This window comes from Schistocerca nitens, chromosome 3 (genome assembly GCF_023898315.1).
Source record: "Schistocerca nitens isolate TAMUIC-IGC-003100 chromosome 3, iqSchNite1.1, whole genome shotgun sequence".
Lineage (NCBI taxonomy): Eukaryota > Metazoa > Arthropoda > Insecta > Orthoptera > Acrididae > Schistocerca > Schistocerca nitens.
The window spans coordinates 346,350,392-346,372,717 of NC_064616.1; the positions used below are offsets into that span (position 1 = coordinate 346,350,392).

The window sequence follows — 22,326 nt, forward strand, 5'->3', positions numbered from 1 at the left end:
CTCGACTCTTATAACTGCCATCTGCTTTCTGTACAAATTGTAAATAGCCTTTCGTTCCCTGTATTTTACCCCTGCCACCTTCAGAATTTGAAAGAGAGTATTCCAGTCAACATTGTCAAAAGCATTCTCTAAGTCTGCAAATGCTAGAAACGTAGGTTTGCCTTTCCTTAATCTAGCTTCTAAGATAAGCCGTAGGATCAGTATTGCCTCACGTGTTCCAATATTTCTACGGAATCCAAACTGATCTTCCCTAAGGTCGGCTTCTACTAGTTTTTCCACTCGTCTGTAAGGAATTCGCGTTAGTATTTTGCAGCCGTGACTTATTAAACTGATAGGTAATTTTCACATCTGTCAACACCTGCTTTCTTTGGGATTGGAATTATTATATTCTTCTTGAAGTCTGAGGGTATTTCGCCTGTCTCATACATCTTGCTCACCAGATGGTAGAGTTTTGTCAGGGCTGGCTCACCCAAGGCCGTCAGCAGTTCTAATGGAATGATGTCTACTCCGGTGGCCTTGTTTCGACTCAGGTCTTTCAGTGCTCTGTCGAACTCTTCACGCAGTATCATATCTCCCATTTCATCTTCATCTACATCCTCTTCCATTTCCATAATATTGTCCTCAAGTACATCGCCCTTGTATAGACCCTCTATATACGCCTCCCACCTTTCTGCTTTCCCTTCTTTGCTTAGAACTGGGTTCAGTTCATAACCAATAGATTGTGGTCAGAGTCCACATCTGCCCCTGGAAATGTCTTACAATTTAAAACCTGGTTCCTAAATCTTTGTCTTACCATTATATAATCTATCTGATACCTTTTAGTATCTCCAGGGTTCTTCCATGTATACAACCTTCTTTCATGATTCTTGAACCAAGTGTTAGCTATGATTAAGTTATGCTCTGCACAAAATTCTACTAGGCGGCTTCCTCTTTCATTTCTTACCCCCAATCCATATTCACCTACTACGTTTCCTTCTCTCCCTTTTCCTACAACCGAATTCCAGTCACCCATGACTATTAAATTTTCATCTCCCTTCACTATCTGAATAATTTCTTTTATTTCATCATACATTTCTTCAATTTCTTCGTCATCTGCAGCGCTAGTTGGCACATAAACTTGTACTACTGTAGTAGGCGTGGGCGTCGTGTCTATCTTGGCCACAATAATGCATTCACTATGCTGTTTGTAGTAGCTTACCCACATTCCTATTTTTTTATTCATTATTAAACCTACTCCTGCATTTACCCCTATTTGACTTTGTATTTATAACCCTGTATTCGCCTGACCAAAAGTCTTGTTCCTCCTGCCACCAAACTTCACTAATTCCCACTATATCTAACTTTAACCTATCCATTTCCCTTTTTAATTTTCTAACCTACCTGCCCGATTAAGGGACCTGACATTTCACACTCCGATCCGTAGAACGCGTTTTCTTTCTCCTGATAACGACATCCTCTTGAGTAGTCCCCGCCCTGAGATCCGAATGGGGGACTATTTTACCTCCGGAATATTTTACCCAAGAGGACATTATCATCATTAACCATACAGTAAAGCTGCATGCCCTCGGGAAAAATTACAGCTGTAGTTTCCCCTTGCTTTCAATCGTTCACAGTACCAGCACAGCAAGACCGTTTTGGTTAGTGTTACAAGGCCAGATCAGTCAATCATCCAGACTGTTGCCCCTGCAACTACTGAAAAGGCTGCTGCCCCTCTTCAGGAACCACACGTTTGTCTGGCCTCTCAACAGATACCCCTCTGTTGTGATTGCACCTACGGTACGGCTATCTGTATCGCTGAGGCATGCAAGCCTCCCCACCAACGGCGAGGTCCATGGTTCATGGGGAGAAGTTGATTACATTCTTAATTTCTTTGCAAGAGTGTAGAGTAACTGTGATTCAGCATTTCTTTTTGTTTTTTTATTTTAAATATCAAAGTCCCCACACTCCTTCATTGATTTCCTGATTTCTCTCTTAACTATTGCCCATACAGATTTAATTTTATTATCTGAATTATTAACTTCAGACATTATACAGTTTTTTTAAAATTTTTAATCATTTCCCTTAAGACAGCACAGCGTTCCTTGTCATATTAAAAGATAAGCCACGTGGTTATTAGCATAAGTGATACTAGGCTCAAAAAGACAGGCAATGGAGTGGTAGCTTCTGTTACTGTAGCAGTACATCAGAGTAATGGGAATTGGTGTAACTTCTCATAAAAAGTGGCTTATTTTAAATTTCACCTGTGCTCTTTAGCTTAAGCTCCTATATTTTGTGCATGTTTGTGTATTTGTCAGGCCACCTTTAGTACAGGTAGGAACTGTGATTTCTGTGTTCACATGAGAGCTGAGTTGGTAACCCTTTGCTCACAGCTCCAAGACACATTGACTTCGGTTGACTTGAGGAGCTTGAGGCTATTACCAGTGGGCATCACAATGGGGGCAACAGAAGTGGGGATCTGAGGAACATCCAGCACATCCCGAGTGTCTTCCAATTGGTCGACTACTGTGGCCGCTCCAGGTGCTGCCTACACTGAGGTTGACCCATCTTGTGTGGTTGAGTGGGAGGTCGTCCCAAGGTGTGGCAGGTAGTGAAAGACTTTCCAGGGTGGAGGGGGGTTGGGGAGGGGGGGGAGGGGGCAATCAGAGGGCCTCTGTGGTTTGTCTGACAAGCAGGTTTTGGGTGCAGTCTGTGGCTGACATAGTCCCTCAGCCAGATGCAGTCACTCACGCCATATGCAGGTGGCGGCTTATGTTGATACTAATGGTGTGTGTCACTTTGAACTGGAAGAGATTCTCTCTGGTTTCGGGCAGCTACCTGATGTTGTAAAGATTGCTTGCAACATGAAGGCAGAGTTCACTATCAGTAGCATCATCAACAGAACCGACTGTGATCCTTTGGTACAGAGCTGAGTGGAGGGTCCGAATCAGAGGCTCAGATGGTTGTGCGACTGTCTAGGCTGCAGATTCCTCGACACATGCTGTAAAGTGGTGGGTTTCCACATTCTGATTAATAGGTCAAGGGTCCATTGCACACAGAAAGCTGCTACACAGTTAGTGGGAGTTGAGTGGGGACTGGGTCTTGAGAATCTACAGAAAGGGTGCCAGTCTAAAAAGGTGCATGGCAAACCTGGGACGAAGGTAGACCTAGCAACAATCGGTGTTGCAGTTGTTGTTTGTCGTAGCTGTGTTTGGGAAAAACGAGAGCTCCAAGCACTAATAGAAGGCACTGTATCTCACTTTGTTATAGGCATGGAAAGCTGACTAAAGCCGGAAATAAGTTCAGCCGAAATTTTTATAAAAGACCTAACCTTTTTCAGAAAAGATGGATGAAATACAGTTGGTGCTGGAGTATTTATTGCTGTGGGAAGTGGTTTACGTTGTAGTGAAATTGAGGTAGATGGTTCCTGTGAGTTAGTATGGGTAGAGGTTATACTTTACACCCAGAATAAGTTAGTCATTGGTTCCGTTTACCAAACTCCCCCCTCTGCCCCCTGCCCACCTGACGCACTTGATACAGTTGCTGAACAGTTCAGAGAAAATAAGTGTCTAATTTCAAATAGGTACTGCACTCATACAATTACAGTCAGTGTTGACTTCAATCTACAGTTGCTATGTTGAGAAAAATACGAGGGGTGCCCAGAAAGTAATGCAACAAATTTTTTTCCTCAACAATTCTTTATTGAACATATTGAGCATTACGCACTCGAAAGAATGGTGTTTTATGTACACACACTATTTTACCACATAATCTCCATCCCGTTGTATGGCCTTCCTTCAGCACGAAACAAGGGCGTGTATGCCCTGTTGGTACCAATCCTTGCCCTGGTGATGGAGCCAGTGCTACACTGTGTGAATCACCTCATCATTCTCAAAATGTCTCCCACGAATGTCGTTCTTTATTGGTGAATGATATCAGCTCGCTGCAACATGTCAGGTGTGACAGCCGTGGATGGTCTCCCCGACTGCTGCAAATTGTGGAGCTCCGCAGAGCCACCTTCTGATGATCTCACCCTGCATGCCCAGCGACTAAGTGTACATCTGTCAACAGCAGATGCTCCATAGAGTTTGACAAGCATTTGTGAGTAGTCCCCACAATTTCTTTCTCAGCAGTGAAAAATTTAATGACAGCTCATTGCTTGTAATGCACATCACCTACAGACACCATTTTGAAACTATCCTGCAGCTACGCTATCTGTCAGAAGTGACAGAAATGTGGCGTGCCCACTCAAGAGACTTCAAATAATACACACGTAACATTTCACATTCGTAACATTGTCTTCGGCTGAGAAAAAAAAATTGTACATTACTTTCTGGGCAACTCTTGTACATGTTTAAAGACTGTGGTTGGTATAAAATGTCATCCAAAATAGTACTGAATACTTTCTGTGAAAATTGTTTTCAGCAGTAGTTCAGGAGCTCACTCAAAGTGTAAATAGTTGCGAAAACATACTTGACCTCTTGGCAACAAATAATCTTAAGCAAATAGGGAGCGTCATGACAGATACAGGGTTTCGTGACCACAAAGTTGTTGTAGCGAGACTGAATATTGTAACACCCAAATGCACCTTCCTTTCTTTCTTTCTTTCTTTCTTTCTTTCTTTTCTTTTTCTTCTTCTTCTTTTTTTTTTTTTTTTTTTTTTTTTTTTTTTTTTTTTTTTTTTAAGCAAATAAAAGTTTGCTTGTTGCCTTCCGACAGACGCTCTCTGGTCTTTCATTCTGACTATGTAAGCATAGACCAGATGTGGTGTGAATCCAGAGAAATGGTATCACGGGTGAGATACACACCAAATAAATTAATAAGAGATGGTACTGATCCCCCATGGTACACAAAACAGGTGAGAACACTGTTGCAGAACCAACAAAAAAATGCCAAATTTAAAAGAATACAAAATCCCCAAGAATGGCGAAGTATTACAGAAGTTCAGAATTTAGCATGAACTTCAGTGCGAGATGCTTTTAATACTTTCCACAGTGAAACTCTGCCTTGAAATCTCGTAAAAAACCCAGAGAGGTTCTGCTTGTATGTAAAGTGAACCAGTGTCAAGATGCAGTTAATACCTTCACTGCGCAGTAACAGTGGTGATGATACTGATGGTGACAGTGCCACTAAAGCAGAGGTACTAACTCATTTTTCTGAAATAGGAGTGATCTGCTGAATTAACTGACCCATATCACTAATGGCAATTTTCAGTAGAATTTTGGAACATAACTGTGTTCAAACATTATGAATTACCTCAAAGAAAATGGATTATAGACAAATAGCGAAATCATTGAGAAAAGCATTGTGAAAAGCAACAAGCTCTTTATTCTCACATAGTAACAAGTGGAGATGTCAGATTGCTTCCATATTTTTAGGTTTACAGAAGGCTTTTGACATCTTTCCTCCCAATTGACTTCTAATCAAATTGTGTGCCTATGGAGTATAGTCTCAGTTGTATGGCTGAATTTGTGATTTCCTGTGAGAAACATTACACTTCATAATAATTGATGGAAAGATGTCGAGTAAAACAGAAGTAATATGCGGCATTCCCCAAAGAAGTGTTATAGGCCCTCTGTTGTTCCTGATCTACATAAACAATTTAAGAGACAATCTGAGTGGCCCTTTTAGATTGTTTGCAGATGATGCTATCATTTACCATCTTGTAAAGTCATCTGATGATTAAAACCAGTTACAAAATCATTGACAAGATATCTGTATGGTTAAAAAAGTGGCAGTTGACTTTCAATAATGAAAATTGTGATGTCACTCACATGTGTACTAAAATGAATCTGCTAAATTTGAGTTACATGATAAACCACACACATCTAAAGACTGTATCTGCAACTAAATACTTGTGGATTACAGTTACAAATAACTTACATTTGAACAATCACATACATAATACTGCGGGAAAAGTAAACCAAAGACCACAAATTATTAGCAGAATACTTATAAAATGCAACAGGGGAACATTTTTCTCCGTTCTTTCATAGTCATCAGCAGATATGTAAATAAGTGACCACAGCAGATTGCTCAAATTTTAATGGTATATTCTGTTGGTATTTATCTAGAAGTACCATTTTTCCATTTTCAAAAATCTTTATCCATTATTGAGAAACACCTCAAAAACGTGGTTTTTGGGCACCAGAACCAAGCCAGAAATTCCACATGGCTGTGTACAGCAATTGGCTGAAATTTTTGCGATACATTCCTAAGATCATGAACTAGAACAAATTTGAAAATTTTTGTGATATCTGTATCTGTTTCTGAGTTACAGAGGTTCAGAGTTACTCTTCTTGTAAATGTAATATATGCCCATAAAAACCAGTGTGAGTGAGGCGAAAACTTAGTTTATTAAGTGATGTATCACACAGAAATATGTTGTTGTGATCAAAAGGGTTCTGGGAATACCACTTTGCAGTGCTGAAGCACATGCAAAATTTTTGTGCATGTAAAATCCAGTCAGAGGTGTAAAATTAGATTTGTGTTATTTCAATTTGACATAAGCAAACTGTGAAAATTTTACTGACACACAAAGTTCTTTTCATATGAGTGACATGCCCTGATGTAGCAGGAAAAAGAAGGAAACCAGCGGAAAATTGCTCCTATCAGAGCACAAAACAAGTGAATATGCTCCTGTTTGAAAGACATTGAAAAATGGGTACCAGCTGCCTCATTCTACCTCCCTCAGCACCTTTAAAAATTTTGGCATGTCAAATGTTTTTACACACACACACACACACACACACACACACACACACAGAGAGAGAGAGAGAGAGAGAGAGAGAGAGAGAGAGAGAAGACAGTGGCAGTGGGAAATAGATGGAAAAGTAATAAATACTGGATGATAGTAGACAGTAGTTGTGGTGTAGAAAGAGCAAAGGAGACAGTGGCAACATGAGAGGAATAGAGGGACGCAGTGGCAGTGGAACACAGTGACAGAACAGTACTAGGAAAAGAGTGATAGAAACATTGCCAATGGGCACAGAGAAATAATGACAATGAGTTGGGCTGAATGAATGGGTGAGAATGGGCAAGTGGGAGTTGATGAGTATGAGTGACTTATGATTGATTGACCAGTGGATGTGAGCAAGTTACAGTTAGGGGAGTTTGTGGGAGTCAGGTGAGTTGAATGTTAAAACGAATGTATGGTTTCATGCCGAAAGTTTTGGGAAAATTTTTAAAGATGCTGAGGAAGGTCTCTTTCCCACTACTGTCTCCTCTCCCTCTCCCTCTTTTTCTCAGCATAAAAAGTGTGAATTTTTTTGGATTCCAAACTTTTAAGGTGCTGAGGAAGGTAGAATGAGGCATCTGGTACCCATTTTTCAGTCATACACTTTTAAAAAGGAGCATATTTGCCTTTCATGTTTTTTCATGTGCTCTGATAGGAGCATTTTTCCACTGCCTATTATATCCTCCTTGAAGTCTGAAGGTGTCTTCCCTGTCTCGTGTATCTTGCATATCAAGTAAAATAGTTTTCTCATGGGTAGTTTTTTCAAAAATCTCAATAGTTCTAAGTGTGTGTCATTTACCCCATTTGCCTCATTTCAACATAGAATTTTCAATGATAAGTCAAATTTTTCCATAATATTTTATCTCCCATGTCACCTTCATCTGCTTTCCATATTATTGGCTTCAAGTTTGTGCCTTTTGCATAGTCCTTTCATACATACTTCCCACCTTTCAAGTTTTTCTCCTTTGCTTAGTACTAACTTGCCATCTGAGCTCGTGATACCTGTACAGTTGTTTCTGTTTTGTCCGAAGGTTTGCCTTAACTCTTCTGTAAGTGGCATCTATCTTTCACAACCACAATTGCTTCTACAGTATTTCTTCTTCTTCTTTGCCATTTTGTATCTCTTATCTGTTTTGTGTTTTAGACATCTATACTACCTTTTTCCTACTTATTTCACACTAATTTTTCTGCTGACAGAGGAATTAGTGTAATGTGTTTCTTAAAACTTTTGTATCTGATCTTTTTCCCTAAATTGTTAGAAGGAAGATTTTAATGTTTTTCCAGAGTAGCTGCTGTTTACTATTTTCTGCTCACAGTCCATCCAGAGCAGCTTTGTTTTACATATAGACATTTTATGTGCATAGTGCTTGCTCCGTACTCTTTTTTAATAGCATGCTTTTTTAATTTTTCTGTGTTGTATATAATATGGTTTCAGTTCTTAATTGCAAATTGGTTTGTGAATTAAAGGAATTTTGTCTTCCTGATAAACAGTGTTCCAATACCATGGCAATTCTTCTTTACACCACTTCTGTTTGAATTCACCCTCACATTTCCTAATGGAAAACTCTATTCAGTATGCAGTTCAGTTATGTGTAAGAAGAAGTTAAGTTTCATGTTCAGAGTGTTACATCATAAGCATCTTCCCTCATTTATTCCTGTAAATATTATTAAATTCTTGAATTCAAATTTCAGCTATTATGAAGTTGGTGCTTGAGACTCTTCACATACACTAATTTGTTATAATAATCATTGAATTGGTGCAGCATTTCATTGCTCATTTCACTGTACATTTCTCTTCTATCGTTTCTTATTTCCTGTGTGCCTTTCCCTTCTTGCAAGGATCGTGATAAGGTCAAGATTTAATTTTTGTTCATTTTTCCTTCTGCTTGTGTGTACTTCTACATTCCTTGGGTTGCTTCTGTTCAACAACTGGATAGATAGGCAACTTTCTGTCACCTCACATAATATTAAACAAAATAAATGAAAATTTAGTCAAAATAATGACCTTAGCATGGCACTGAAGGCCTTATAAGAAGCTGGTTGATTGAAGTAGTTGTTTGGGTTATTGGTAAAAACTGAAGAAATTCTATTTGTGAAGATGATGGACCGTTAATGGTTTTATTTCCTTGGTTTAATATATTTTGTTATGCCATTCATAAATCTTGGTTAATTCTAAATTCTATGTATGTGCACTGATGGGTGGTTCTGCTTAGTAATTAGTGTTTTATTGTTCCTTGTATTACAGTTTAATGCTTTACCACACTTTCTTTGTTGCAGGTATTTATATTTCACATATGATGTGTGTTATTGTATAAATTTGTTGTCTTCAGACCCGTTCGCACTGCAGCCAGAAGATTGAGGAGTCACACTCGTAGCAGAAGATTCCAACATGAGAGAAATGGCCTGGGTTTTAGTGATGAAGCAGATGTTCATGACGTTCATTCTAGTATTACAAGATTCAGTTCCATTACTGACCTACAACATGATGTGTCAGTACTTCACATAAAGAGGAAGAGGAGCCATAGTGCTGATTCTAGTGACTTTCCAGCATCATTTTCTGATAGTAGTCCACATGCCACAGATCCAAGCACTGATGAAGAATTGCCAACGTGTGCAACATGTGGAAAATGTTTTCGCAAGAAGTATGCTCTTGTAAAACATGTCTTCACACACGTTCCAAATGTTAGTAAACCACTGTATGTCTGTAAAGATTGTGGAAAGGTAATTCCCACAGCATCAGTTTTGAGAAAACACAGACGTATCCATCTTAATGAACTTCCCAATTCATACACCAGTAGCAGACGATCAGTTTCATCTCTTCAGACCAGAAAATATGAAGAGGGGCCACTAGCTGAACGCACATATCGGTGTCCGTACTGCTTCCGTTCATTCAATCAGTTTGACTACTTTAGAAGACATCTCAATGTTCATTCTGGGAGGCACTTTGGCAGACACATCTATAGGTTACGCAACTGAGTAATTTTGCCAGTGTTATCATTCCTATAGCTTCTAGGAATTTTTTGATGAGCTCAGGGAATTAGTGTGATGAAGTTTATAGAGTTGTTTCTTACCACTCATCATTTACAGCGTGTCACCCAAAACGGTTGCAGAATGAAAAAGTGATTATGGGTCCACAAATGATAAATATGCCAACACATTTATAAGACAATGATTACTAAAACAAGCTACTCCTTAAACAAACATTATCCCAGTTCCAATAGTTGTTGGGACACAGATAGATGAATAGAATAATAAACTTGGTTCAGTAACAAATGACCGGAGAAAGTGGTATTATTTGATGGTGCCTGATTGGTAGCAGAAGAAATGGAAAAACTAAAGGAAGCTGAAAGTCTCCATAGTATTTAGTTCCTGAATCTCATGGTTTCAGTCACTACTTGAGTGACTGCACCATTTTGTGTTTGTATGGACTGATGATGAGAGAACCTTGGAAATATGATGTGGTAGTAGTTTGTGTAAGAAAAATACAGCCAGTTAGGTTTGTTAGATTGTAAGAAGTAAATATAGTATCAGATGCCAATAGGCATCTCAAGTGAGCAGTCCTGCGTTATATAATTGGGAGAAGCAGGATGGTACATTGCTTGCCTCTGTTCTCCCACAGTTTTATTAATTTGATATATTTTGTGTTACTCTGAAATATCAATATTACTTTTGTAAAGTTAATTAGTTATTTGTGAAAAGAATGATTTTTTAATGAATTACTTGTACACATGTTGTAGACTTATGTTTTATGTTTTTTTTTGAATATTTATAGTACCCAGAAAATGGCCTCCTTTTGTAATATTTCTCATCTAACATAAATGACGATAAAATTTGTGTGTGTGTGTGCATACATTTATAAATTCTTTATGGTATTTGATCTAAATGACTTTATAATTTAAATTTTACTTGCCTTTATTTTCTGTATGTTTAATGTTTTGTTCTGTAATGCACTTCAAAATGTGCAAAAAGAACAATGTTTGCTCAATAAACAAACTTTGTGTGTGTGTGTGTGTGTGTGTGTGTGTGTGTGTGTGTGTGATTTTCCCTTCAAACTTCGATTAATGTAGAACAGTTGTTAGATTTGTTATTCCTAGAGACCGGAAAAATTTGCATTTTGCGATAAATAGATCCAAATTCTGCCTCGAGATGCGAAATTTCTTAATAGGCGCTGTTTCATAGCGAATTATATCCAAATTAGCTATTTATTAGAGATAGTTTGAAATAGCTTATTTTCTGCTTTTTAATGTCGAAAATGTAAGCAGTTACTGGCATTGTACATCATCTGGTGACCCCCAGTTTGGAAAGATAATGTATACAAGAACCTACTTGCAAAATATAGTGTACGAATGCATCAATGTGCTCAGTGGTTTGGTGCCATGCCAATGTAGTCGAGACTGGTCTGTTCAATATAAACGTCACATAGTGCAACGTAGTACTCAGCCATGGGACCTAGCATTTTATAAGAAACAAATGCATATATTTGTTTGTTTGTTAAAGCTCAAAAGATAGTACGCTGCAGACAGTTTTAATGTGGCAAATTAGGTGGCAGATGTTTTGAACTGTAGTTGCATCGAATACCGCTAGAGGTCAGGCCTGAACAACATTGTTAACAAGCAGTTGTGTGGTATTCGTCACCAAATGCTTTGTGTTGTACGTTGCTCATTGTTTTCTTTTCTTCATTTAAAATAAGTGAAGTGACTAATCTTGGTTCTTCACGGATTTTGATTACAACCTCAACACCACCAGAAGAGATCGGCAGCCCCTGTGACAATGTGTCAGTTCTGCTGTAGAATGCTACCCATCAAAATGAAGGTGCGGTTTGTTGGGCCCCACGCTCCTTCCCCTGTGGCGGTCAATATTCTAATCTGTTCACACTAGTGGTCCTCTGCAATTATTACCTATAGTGCCCGCCCTCTGTGCTATAGCAATTGTAGAAAATAAAAATCTGTAACTTTTTTGATGGCGTCGAAATTCTTCCCCTAGCTTGAAATTGAGTTGCCAAATGTTCGGGTCTACTTCTACGGTAAGTGCCATGTCAGTTCTATCTGTGTCATTGGGTCAAGCATGGGTCATACAGCTATGAATGTCCACAAAAGGTCAAAGTTAGTAGTCTGTGGATTTTTTAATCCTCAAATTGGGTGGGAAGGACAAATAATGTCCAGAAACACCTTATATCAGACACACATTCACTTAAACAGCAGGAAAATGCTGCTGCTTTTCAGCAGAGCAATCATTTCTGAAAGCTCTAATGCAGCTGCTGGCTGGAGTGGCAGAGCGGTTCTAGGTTCTACTGTCTGGAACCACGCGACCGCTATGGTCACAGGTTCGAATCCTGCCTCGGGCATTGATGTGTGTGATGTCCTTATGTTAGTTAGGTTTAAGCAATTCTAAGTTGTAGGGGACTGATGACCTCAGGAGTTAAGACCCATAGTGCTCAGAGCCATTTGAACCATCTAATGCAGCCAAACACAGGCCAGTTGGGAAGAAAATAGCGTTGAATTTGTTGCAAAAGCAAACATTCCATTCAAAAAGAACCAAATCAGTACATTTTCTAACAGTCAATTTCAAATAACTAATAATTTGTTTGTCACCACTTGTGTTGCGTGATAACCTTTCAAGTCTTTTCATCTAATCATTTACAAACAAAGAAAATAGATGAGAATTTTGACAAAAATAGATGCAAATTTTGCCAAAATAGATGCTGTGTTTTCCGGTCCCTAGATTCCTAAAGACTTTTTTATTTCATGACTTTACCATATGTACGACTGTCAGTAATATTGTTCCTTTAAGTGTGTTTGTGTATGTAATAGATAATTAGCATTCCAGCTTTGTTAAATCGTAAGTTTAAGTGGTATATTTTACTTATTGATGTCCTTCTTAAAGCTTTGTAGTTCTGTGATAATGGAGTCATATTAAAACAGGTAGTCTACCATCAATTATTAATTGTTATTTTATGGAAAAAGCAGAAAATAGGCAAACTGAAACCTAGCTCAGTACTGTGACTTTTGGTGTCCTTTTATCATATGTCCTTATACACCCTCTGTCATGAGACGTTAGTCACCATTAAGAGCTTATTGTATGGTGCCACTGATATTCTTAGTTTATTTATGGGCTCTTTTAATGCATCTGTTTAAGTTCCCCTGTACTTTCATTCAAGTCTCTGGGAGGTCAGGTTCAATACTGCTACCACCGGCATGTATTTGAACTTACGACTGTTGTCAAATTTTGCACAAATGCCAAGCGCGTGAAATTAGGCAGTTACTCGAGAAATGTTATGTTAGATGTTTGATAGTTAGGGCAGATTATGGAATGGGAATGCAGTCAGGTAAAAGGTCCTCTGATAAAAGCCACACTTATCTGTACTATTAACTCTTTATTTACATTCTTCATTTAAATTAAAATGTCATTATTATTAATTGAGATAATATTAATTTAATGCCAATATCTATATACTAAAAATGATGATTAATGAAGTAACAAGTTATTACATCAATGCTCTGATTTTTTTATGTCTGGTTCAAAACTAGATCAGATTAGGTCTTATATGTTTCTATGCATGATATGATCAGTTTCATCTTGTCTTCATGGTATTTTTCTGATTGTTGCATACTTACACAGTCATGTGTGACTTCTGCTGTTTGCAATGTGGTTGATTCCATATGGAGTGTTTTGGTGCTCGTGTCTGTTGGATGATTGCTAATGACAGTTGTGTGTACAATGCTACTGTTCCTCTCTCCAGGAGGTCTAATTAATGAGATTCCATGTTTTTGTGGTATGGGATGATTGTGTAGTGGTAATCCACACACACCTGTCAGAAAACGTGTTCTAGCTCTTTTGTTAGTAGCTGCACACAAGACGTCTTTTTTAAAGTTTCAGTTTGTTTCAGTAAGTTTGTAAGACTATAATAGAAGGTAAACAATTATGTTGCCTTCCTTGCCCATTTCCTCCATACTTTCTAATACCCCTGTCAGTTCAGTGAATAATGGTGCCACATACCTTCATTGATGAGGTGTAGTTTCCCATTCACACACCAGGGATCAAACCAATCAATTATTATTGAATTGGTTATTAGGTAATCAAACTTGTGTGTGTTTGCAATGATTCATTTGTGTGATGCAACTGCAGTGATGTCGCCTTAGATTCATAATCAAAGTGACTATTTTATGTGTAGCTACAAAAAATAAACAGGTTTAACACAACAAAGTCCTATTCCTCACATTTCAAGGGTGTTTGCGTATGATGGTCTGAGAATGTGTGTGCAATTTCCCATGCAACTTGGTTGTGTGAAGCGTCTGATTACCAATGAAGTCTTGTCCACTGCTCACAACTACAGTACTACAAAACTCATATTGCCACCAGCATCTAATGCTACACAATGTATGTACATATGTACTCATTGTTATTAAATATACATTGATATTTCATTGAAAGAAAATCCAATTTAACATAAAATACATGTTTTGAAGGCTTAATACTTTTAATTACCCAGCATAATGTCCATATGTCATTTGGTATTATAGATACATGTGTCTCAGCTGTGTACAAATTCTTATAATTTTTATGTTTCTACATTCATTAACATAAAGCTTTGAGAAAATTGGTTCATGAATGTATGTGGTGCCGACTATTTATATACTTTCAGTGAAATTAGGACACATGTCAGAATCCAAAGTTACATAAAATTCCCTCAACTCAGTTGCCTGTTTAAAGCAAAGTTCTTATTACATTGCAAGTTGTGCTTATAAACCAGAGTGGTGTCAACAACATCAATTAAGAATGAGCTTAGAAAAAGTTCAATTTTAGTTACTTTCATTCAAATACTGTAGATTTATTGGTATAAATTTTGTCCCCATTTGTAGTAATCTGAACTTAAATGAGTTGTCAGACTTCTTTCCTTTTTCTCAGTTACCCAAACTCCTTTCCAACACACTTTCATGTGCTCTTACATATGCCAGTAAGTTTGAACAATTTACCAGAACGTGCTTAACACGTATTACATCATTCACTGTCAATAGGCCTGAGAAAGTCTTGTAACTGCGAGTGATTTGAATCACAAGTTGTAATGAAATTAATTCCTCAGTACACTATAACATCCGTATCAGTTTGAATGCAAACCAATACTGAAAATATTTCCCATTGTACAGTGAAGTGACAACTATGAAGAGCCTCCATTTTTTTAATTTCTTTATTTTTCCTCCAAGCTTAAAAGCTTCTTAAGATTTTTCAACCTGCCATTGCAGAATCATCGTTATTTGCCCCCTCAAATCATTTTTTTTCTCATTGGTGATTTGTATAAAAAGGAAAATTGCGTATAGAGGTTAACTTACGAGAAGACATATGCATTGATCAATACTTACCATCAGGAGGTGCAACTTACAGTATAAGAAATAGAAATGTCCAAAAATAAATAAGACAGTACTCAGGTCCACAGCTTCTTTCTTCATCACAGAAAACAGGAAATAATTCAGGCAGGTTATCATGTTAAATATGACCTACCTTTTGTTAAGAGATAAAGAAGCATAGATCGCTCACCCTCTGCAATGAAATACTTCCAAATTTGCAATTGGTGTAACACAGCCTGTGAGTAACCATTTGTCATTTGATTTTCATATTCTTTATATCAATAGGAAATTCCTCCAGCCAACAATAAATAGTGCTCAATGAAGGCCTTTTCAAAAATTCAAAACCAAAGAAATGTGTAACCACAAAGTTTACTGTCAAAATACTTGTGAATTGTGTTAAAAGGTCTGTGATTTAAATCAAGCAAGGTGAAGTAGTGGTTAGCATACTCGACTCACATTTGGGAGGATGACGGTTCAAATCTGCCTCCAGCAATCCAGAATTAGGTTTTCTATGGCTTCCCTAAATTGCTCCAAGCAGATACTGAGATGGTTCCTTTGGAAGGGCATGACTAATTTCCTTCCCCATTCGTAACACAACAATCGAAGTTTGTGCTCCTTAGCTGATGACCTTGTTGTTGATGGGAAGTTAAACTACTTTCTTTCCTTCCTTCCTTCTTGTATGATTTAATTCACATCTCTCTCTCCCTCTCCCCCCCCCTCCCTCCCTTCCTCCCTCCCTCCCTCCCTCCCCCCAATCTCTCCCAGTTTTTTTGCAGTGTTTCTATTATGGTAAACTTTGTGCATCAGTACAATTTTTGCAGATAGGGTATTGCATTTCCCCTTTCTGATCATGGCAGAAATACAAGCCGGCCAGTGTGGCCGAGCGGTTCTAGCTGCTACAGTCTGGAACTGCGCGACCACTACGGTCCCAGGTTTGAATCCTGCCTCGGGCATGGATGTGTGTGATGTCCTTAGGTCAGTTAGGTTTAAGTAGTTCTAAGTTCGAGGGGACTGATGACCTCAGATGTTGAGTCCCATAGTGCTCATAGCCATTTGAACCATTTTTTGAGAAATACACGCGTTTACACTCTACATAAGCATATTAGGTCAACATTTTTGCTTGCTGGAGATATGAATTTTCTGCAAATGAGTTTGCTGCACTGAAGACAATGCAAGAGTACTATAGAAACTCAGAGGAACATTCCTTTCTTGTGATGTTCTTTCATGCCCTTCATCACATCTGATAAATGAGCATGCAGTGTGTACACCACTCCTTTTTCCATCATATGGTGTGCACCTCTTTGGAGAAAATCCAAACATATAAAATAAAGGTTACTCGTATTAACAAATAGAAAACTGTATTGAAATAGAATGTGAGGGAAGTCGTGTTAGAGGCAACAGGATTCTGAATACATGCTAGTAGATCAGAATAGGAATCTTAGATACAATACAGCAGAAGAATAGTGTCAATGATTCCTCACTCCTATCACTAATTCACTTGCCTTCTCCATTTTGTACATTGTCTTTAAGAAGAAATTAAGGGCTGTAATACATTACAGAGAATAACAGATAAGCCACCTTGATATAAGAGGAGGAGGAGGAGGAGGAGAAGAAGAGGAAAGAAAAGTGGTGCATCAAATTTTTATAATTGATCAATATTCTAAGAGCTAGTTCTGCCAGAAAAACAAAAAGAATTTTTAAACAAAATTAATGTATCAAAAGAAAAATGCCATGAGAGAGACAAGAATGATGCAAAATTATTGAATCTGATTAACCTAATATAACAATAATAGCAAAATTTCTGTGATTTTTGCCAACAGTTAATATGCAAATAAGATGCTGTCATTTGATGTTTATTTCAAAAATGGAATGCAACAGTTGAAGAGAAACTGTTATAAATGTTCTAGGGAAAGAAGAAACACTTAGCTCCAGGAAAGAAGTGTACAGAAAAATTAAAAGTGCCACAAAATAATTAAACCCAAACCTTGTTTGGAATATACGTCACTCATATTCTGAACTGAACAGAGAAGCTGTTTTGGCAGCTGTTAGGTATAGACTAAAAGTATTCAGTTCTCATGTTTTCTGCATTGTCGGCAGATGATATTTTTGTATTTAGTTTTAAGTTAATTCAGATTGATATTGACTTCTAAAACTAGACAACTTTAGTGACCTTATATGTGATTCTATCTATAATATCTATGGTTAGCAGTTGGATGACGATGATGACACTGACACTGACAATGAAAATGAGGTATTAGACATTTTGAGGAGTCACTCGTCATCATCATCTCTCAAAGTGTCAAAATACTGTGAATGCCCCTATAGTTATGAATGAGGTGCATCTACCACTCCAAGGGCCAAGGACTTGGGCAGCAAGCAGGCACAGATGGTTGGTGGGGGCAAGAACAGTGGGATGGGGTGGAGTAGTGTCGAGTTAGGGCAGAAGTTGCATTCAGATCTTTTTCTGTTCTTTCTTAATGCACTTTGCTTGTTGTTCAGTGCTGGCTGTGCTGTCAGCGTATAGCTGCTAACATGCAATAACTCACCGAACTTCGTCAATAAGCTTCGTGCCTGTTGACAAGATTCTCGTGGACCTGTATTTCAATAAATTCCTTTATCACGCTTTCTCAATAGCCTTCGACTGTGCGCAACCACTTGGTGGACACAAAATAAAACATATGTTCCTCATTTAGACTGTACTCTGTCACTGATGATTTCTCTCTTCTCCCAGACGTACACACCTAATTTGTGCCTAGCATTGTTTCAAGATATAACACTTTGTTTGTCCAGTGTACTGGCAACCACATTCACATGAGGTGCTGTATATCCGTGGTGTGTGAAGTTTCAGTGGATCCTTCACAAAACAAAGAATGTTTTTTGTCTTCAGTGATGATTGGAAGGTGATTTTTGATGTCACATTTTCCAAGCAATTCGTGATCTTGGCTGAGAGTGGCCATATATGGAGCCTTCCTCTTCTTCCTTTTTTGTTGCATCTTTTTTTTTACGTGAATGGTGGCCGAGTGGTTCTAGGCGCTTCAGTCCAGAACCGCTTGACAGCTACGGTCACAGGTTCGAATCCTGCCTCGGGCATGGATGTGTGTGCCGTCCTTAGGTTAGTTAGGTTTAAGTAGTTCTAAGTTCTAGGGGACTAATGACCTCAGATGTTAAGTCCCATAGTGCTCAAAGCCATTTTTTTACTTGAATGCACGTCTAATTTGAGATATGCTGTACAAATTTTGATGAATACTTTCTTCAGATTTAGGCTCAGCTGGAAGTCTCTCCTCGTCACAGATTACTAATGTCCAATGGACCAAGGTGATTAATAATTTGGTCCTCTTTCCCAGATGGTGGAAGCGCATTGCAAACAAATACAGGTCTGTCTTGGTCTTTTTCCTATAAACTGCATGGCCTACAGTGGTGTGCATGTAAGAAGGTGACTGCGTGATGTGTTTTGTGCAGAGAGAGACGGAGAACACGTCATGGCATCAGTTTTTAATGCAAACAGTGGAAAATCCAGGCTGGAATAACATAATCTGTCATCTCTGTAACTCAGTAATGTATGCAAACTACTTAACAATTTTGCAGTGTTATACATCAGTTGTCATCTTTTTAACTCGGTAATTTACTTCCAAGTTTGAAACTCCTTAGAAAGCCAGACTTAAATTTACAGTTGTGAAATAGTCTGATTTCACTGCTTTAATGGAGCAGCATTTCATTTTTGACTATGTTTGTGAATGCTTACTGTCTCTCATAGTGCCACAGACTAAATCTGTGAGTTTAAGTTAAACATATATTTTTCCAATATATTTTTTAAAAAATAGCATTATGAAACCAATTATTAATTCCAGTAAATGAATTCCCATTCTGTGTCAGTTTTAAAACCAGACATCCACAATGAGAATATTCTTAATTATTCCCCTGAAATTTGCCCTCTTATCAGCCAAGATTTCAGTTCTAGAAAAATGCTGAAATCACATTGGGCAAGATCAGAATTGTAACAGTCAGTGCTGAAGAACTCTGGAGTTTACATTGATAAAGTGCAAATACTAAGCAGATCTGCTGAAGTGTTATCATGAAAGTGTCAACAATAAGATGTCAGTATTGGATGGGTGGGTTTAAAGTGTCCATGTGATATTTGGATGACATTGTCCTACATATCTAGCTCCAAAGGCTGTGTTTGAGTTGAACACCACATGTTAAACACTCTTAAGTGGGGAAACTGACAATAACCTTTTTTTAAGTGTGATAGGTGCTCCATTTTCAAACACCTATGTCTCATTTTGCAATTTGCGTGCAACACCATAGTGATAAAGCCAGGCTTTATGAACTGTAACAATGCTAGTCACGTAGCAACATGCACCCCTTCACGACACGCTGAGCTTAACTTTGTACCATAGAACATCGTCCCATCTGTTCCTCTCAATGAATTCGATGTCTACACAGAGAACTCTGCTTTCTCACATTATGATGTCTTGCAGAATAGTGTCTATTTTAGGTGTAGACAGCTCCAGGGATGCCGTATACAGGTCTTCCTCTCATACTTTACATACTGCATAAACATTCCTTATATTGATTGTCGAAGCAGGTGAAACTGTCTGAATATGGCAGGATGATTTTACCGACATTCAATAAGGATTGAAGACATTTTGTCAAAGCTATTATATGGTGTCAGCTCTTGGACAAATTTTAGTACCTCATCTCTTTGTTACTAACTGATCTACAGCTGTGGGAGAGCATGAGAAGGAGCTCAAGTTATTGAGCAAAGTGTGGCCATGTCTAAGCATACACTGAAGCAGGCTGCAGATTAACCACATTTTAAAACTATTCTACTTACATTTATATTGTCGTTAACTGCAAAGATTTCTTCATTTCCTTAATTTTTGTGCACAACTTGCATCACTTTCGTAGGTAAAAACTCTAAATCTCCACCAAATGAATAAATGCTATGCTTTTACTTGACTTGAAACTAACATTGTATAGAAATTTTTCACCTCAATATCTCTTCCATCTGTATGCTTTGCTTTTTAGTGCACGTACCTTCCAGTTAATCTCAGTCTACAACAGTTCTCATTTCCAGATATTTGTTCAGTGTCAGAAGTCATCATCATCTTACTTGTATATCACACTTTACAATGTAAATTTTAAATATCTGTTTATTATAATTAACTGAAACTGGTATCTCATTTATTTCCTAGTTGTATCTAAAAGTTTTGACTATGTTTGCCTGTTCTGTTCAGCCTGCCACTTTTTTTCTGCTGCTAGAGAAATTTACACATTTGTCATGATGATTCTATAAGCAATCTAATGGAAAATGACTCGATTTGCGAATGAAAACTCTCAGTAAATGCTGTGGCATCATGAGCAATCGTGTTGAATTGAGACTACATGCAACATACTTAATCAGTATGTGTCTAGCTTATGGGGTCAGAGGTGAAGCCCTGATCAGCCATGAAATTTCCTTGCCAATCAAATTACTATGCATAATTATTGTCATAGACAAAGAAGATGGTTGTGGATACAAAATTCTATGAACTTGGGAAAGAAATCGCTGTAAGGATTGTAATAATGTTAGTCATTAGCTGATGTCTCTCTATTTCATTTGTCATAAACATTCTCCAATTGTTATGGGTTCATTCTCACTATTTGTCAATAATTTCAAGCCAAGAAGGTACTGACGTAGATGTTTTATTAGTTATGACATGAAATTATGGCTGCATTGTAAATATATGCCTTTGTGCATTTATTTTCATAAAAGACTTGCAAGGTAGATAACTGTACATAACATACAATTGTCAGAACTGATCATCAGATGTTTGTATTTAATATTAAGGTTTACAGTATAAGCTGTTTAGTGTAATTCAAACAAGACTTAATATCATAACTTATTTTTCTTCTCATAGCTATTTACAGTTTTGTCATGTATAAGAAAAAATACAAATAAGTTTCAGAAACTAAATTCTAAATGACATTTCTTCAGTGAACAAATACCATCCAATTTTAGTTATGCATCCTGAGATTTTTACATTTAGGTGGGGATTTTAGAAGAATACACCCCTACCTGAATTGTTTCAAGACCAGCATGAGTTTCAAAGTGTGTGTATAGACCCATTGTAATGGCATCAGCAGATAAAAAGCATTTTGTGTGTGTGTGTGTGTGTGTGTGTGTGTGTGTGTGTGTGTTGGGAGAGGGGGGGGGGTGATGCTTGTATGTGCATGCAAGAGAGAGATAATGTCAGGACAAAAAGGAAAAGGGAGAAAGCAGTACATAAATGTTCTTTGATACACAAACTTTTAGTATTTTTAAAGAAATAAAAAAAATTTTTGTGTTTCGTACTCTGAATTAATTTTGATTTAAACCTCTGCTTTAAAAATGTATACACACTTGAAATTTCCATTCCATAGTCTACATATATTTTATTACACAAAATGATTTGTTACTAGACAAATTTCACCTAACAAGTTAATAAAAAGTATTTTTTTCCCTTTTGTGCTTAACCATCTTATTTAAATTACCCTATCCACTTTTGTACACCCACAGTGAGCTTCAGTGTCCTGCATTACAGGATCAAGAAATGAAACATATTCCAAAACCAGCAGTAAAATATTTACTGATTTTTGATCTGCCTTTTTATTTTACGCAAATGACTGTTTTGAAATAAATGTTCATCAGAAATCTCTATCTCTTAAGTTTGTTTTTGCCTTTTACAATATTTGTGGATTATTAATATTCTTTTGGTAACCAAATTTTTAACTTGAGTTCATGCAGGGGGAAATAGTTACATTTGCTTACCAATAAATTCCCAATACATGCTATGGACACCCAAAAGATCCCAAAACAGATGCTACATACTGTACGACTAAACTCATTTACATGTTTAATTTATATGGATCTTAATTTCTTCTGATTGGAATAACTGACATAAGGAAGTGTGGAAAAGTTTACAAGACTATTTTTGTGACAAAGGTGAAAGAGGGAATGATTTTTGGTAAATAATTTTGCTTTTGAAGTTAATGGAGAAAAATGGAAACAGTGTAGAGATGGGAAAATTTAGGGAATAATTGTAGTTGGAGTCACTTCAGTGAGAAATACAAAATACACTTTAATATGCATTTTGTGGGAAAAAAAGTAATACCAGATTATAGTATGATATGAATCATCAAGGAAAACTAGTTGTATTGGTGCCTGCATGGTAATGGAAAGTCCTTGGTGGAATCTAAATGATGGAAGAAGTAAAGATTATAGCTGACTATAAAGCATCAACTTACACTGAT

The 22,326-nt window shown here is 37.5% G+C and overlaps 1 protein-coding gene across 2 annotated transcripts in view; it reads left to right on the forward strand.

Annotated features, from left to right (window-relative positions):
- LOC126248297 (zinc finger protein 135-like) overlaps positions 1-22,326 on the forward strand; it is a 192,334-nt gene that overhangs the window by 87,285 nt on the left and 82,723 nt on the right. The window contains exon 6 of one of the 2 annotated variants that reach the window (XM_049949162.1): positions 9,043-13,181. The exons of the other annotated variant lie outside the window; for it this stretch is intronic. Within the exon in view, the coding sequence (XP_049805119.1) occupies positions 9,043-9,688 (646 nt within the window). The 3' untranslated portion in view covers positions 9,689-13,181. Of the gene's footprint in view, positions 1-9,042; positions 13,182-22,326 lie in introns of those variants that run through there. 2 annotated transcript variants of the gene reach the window in all.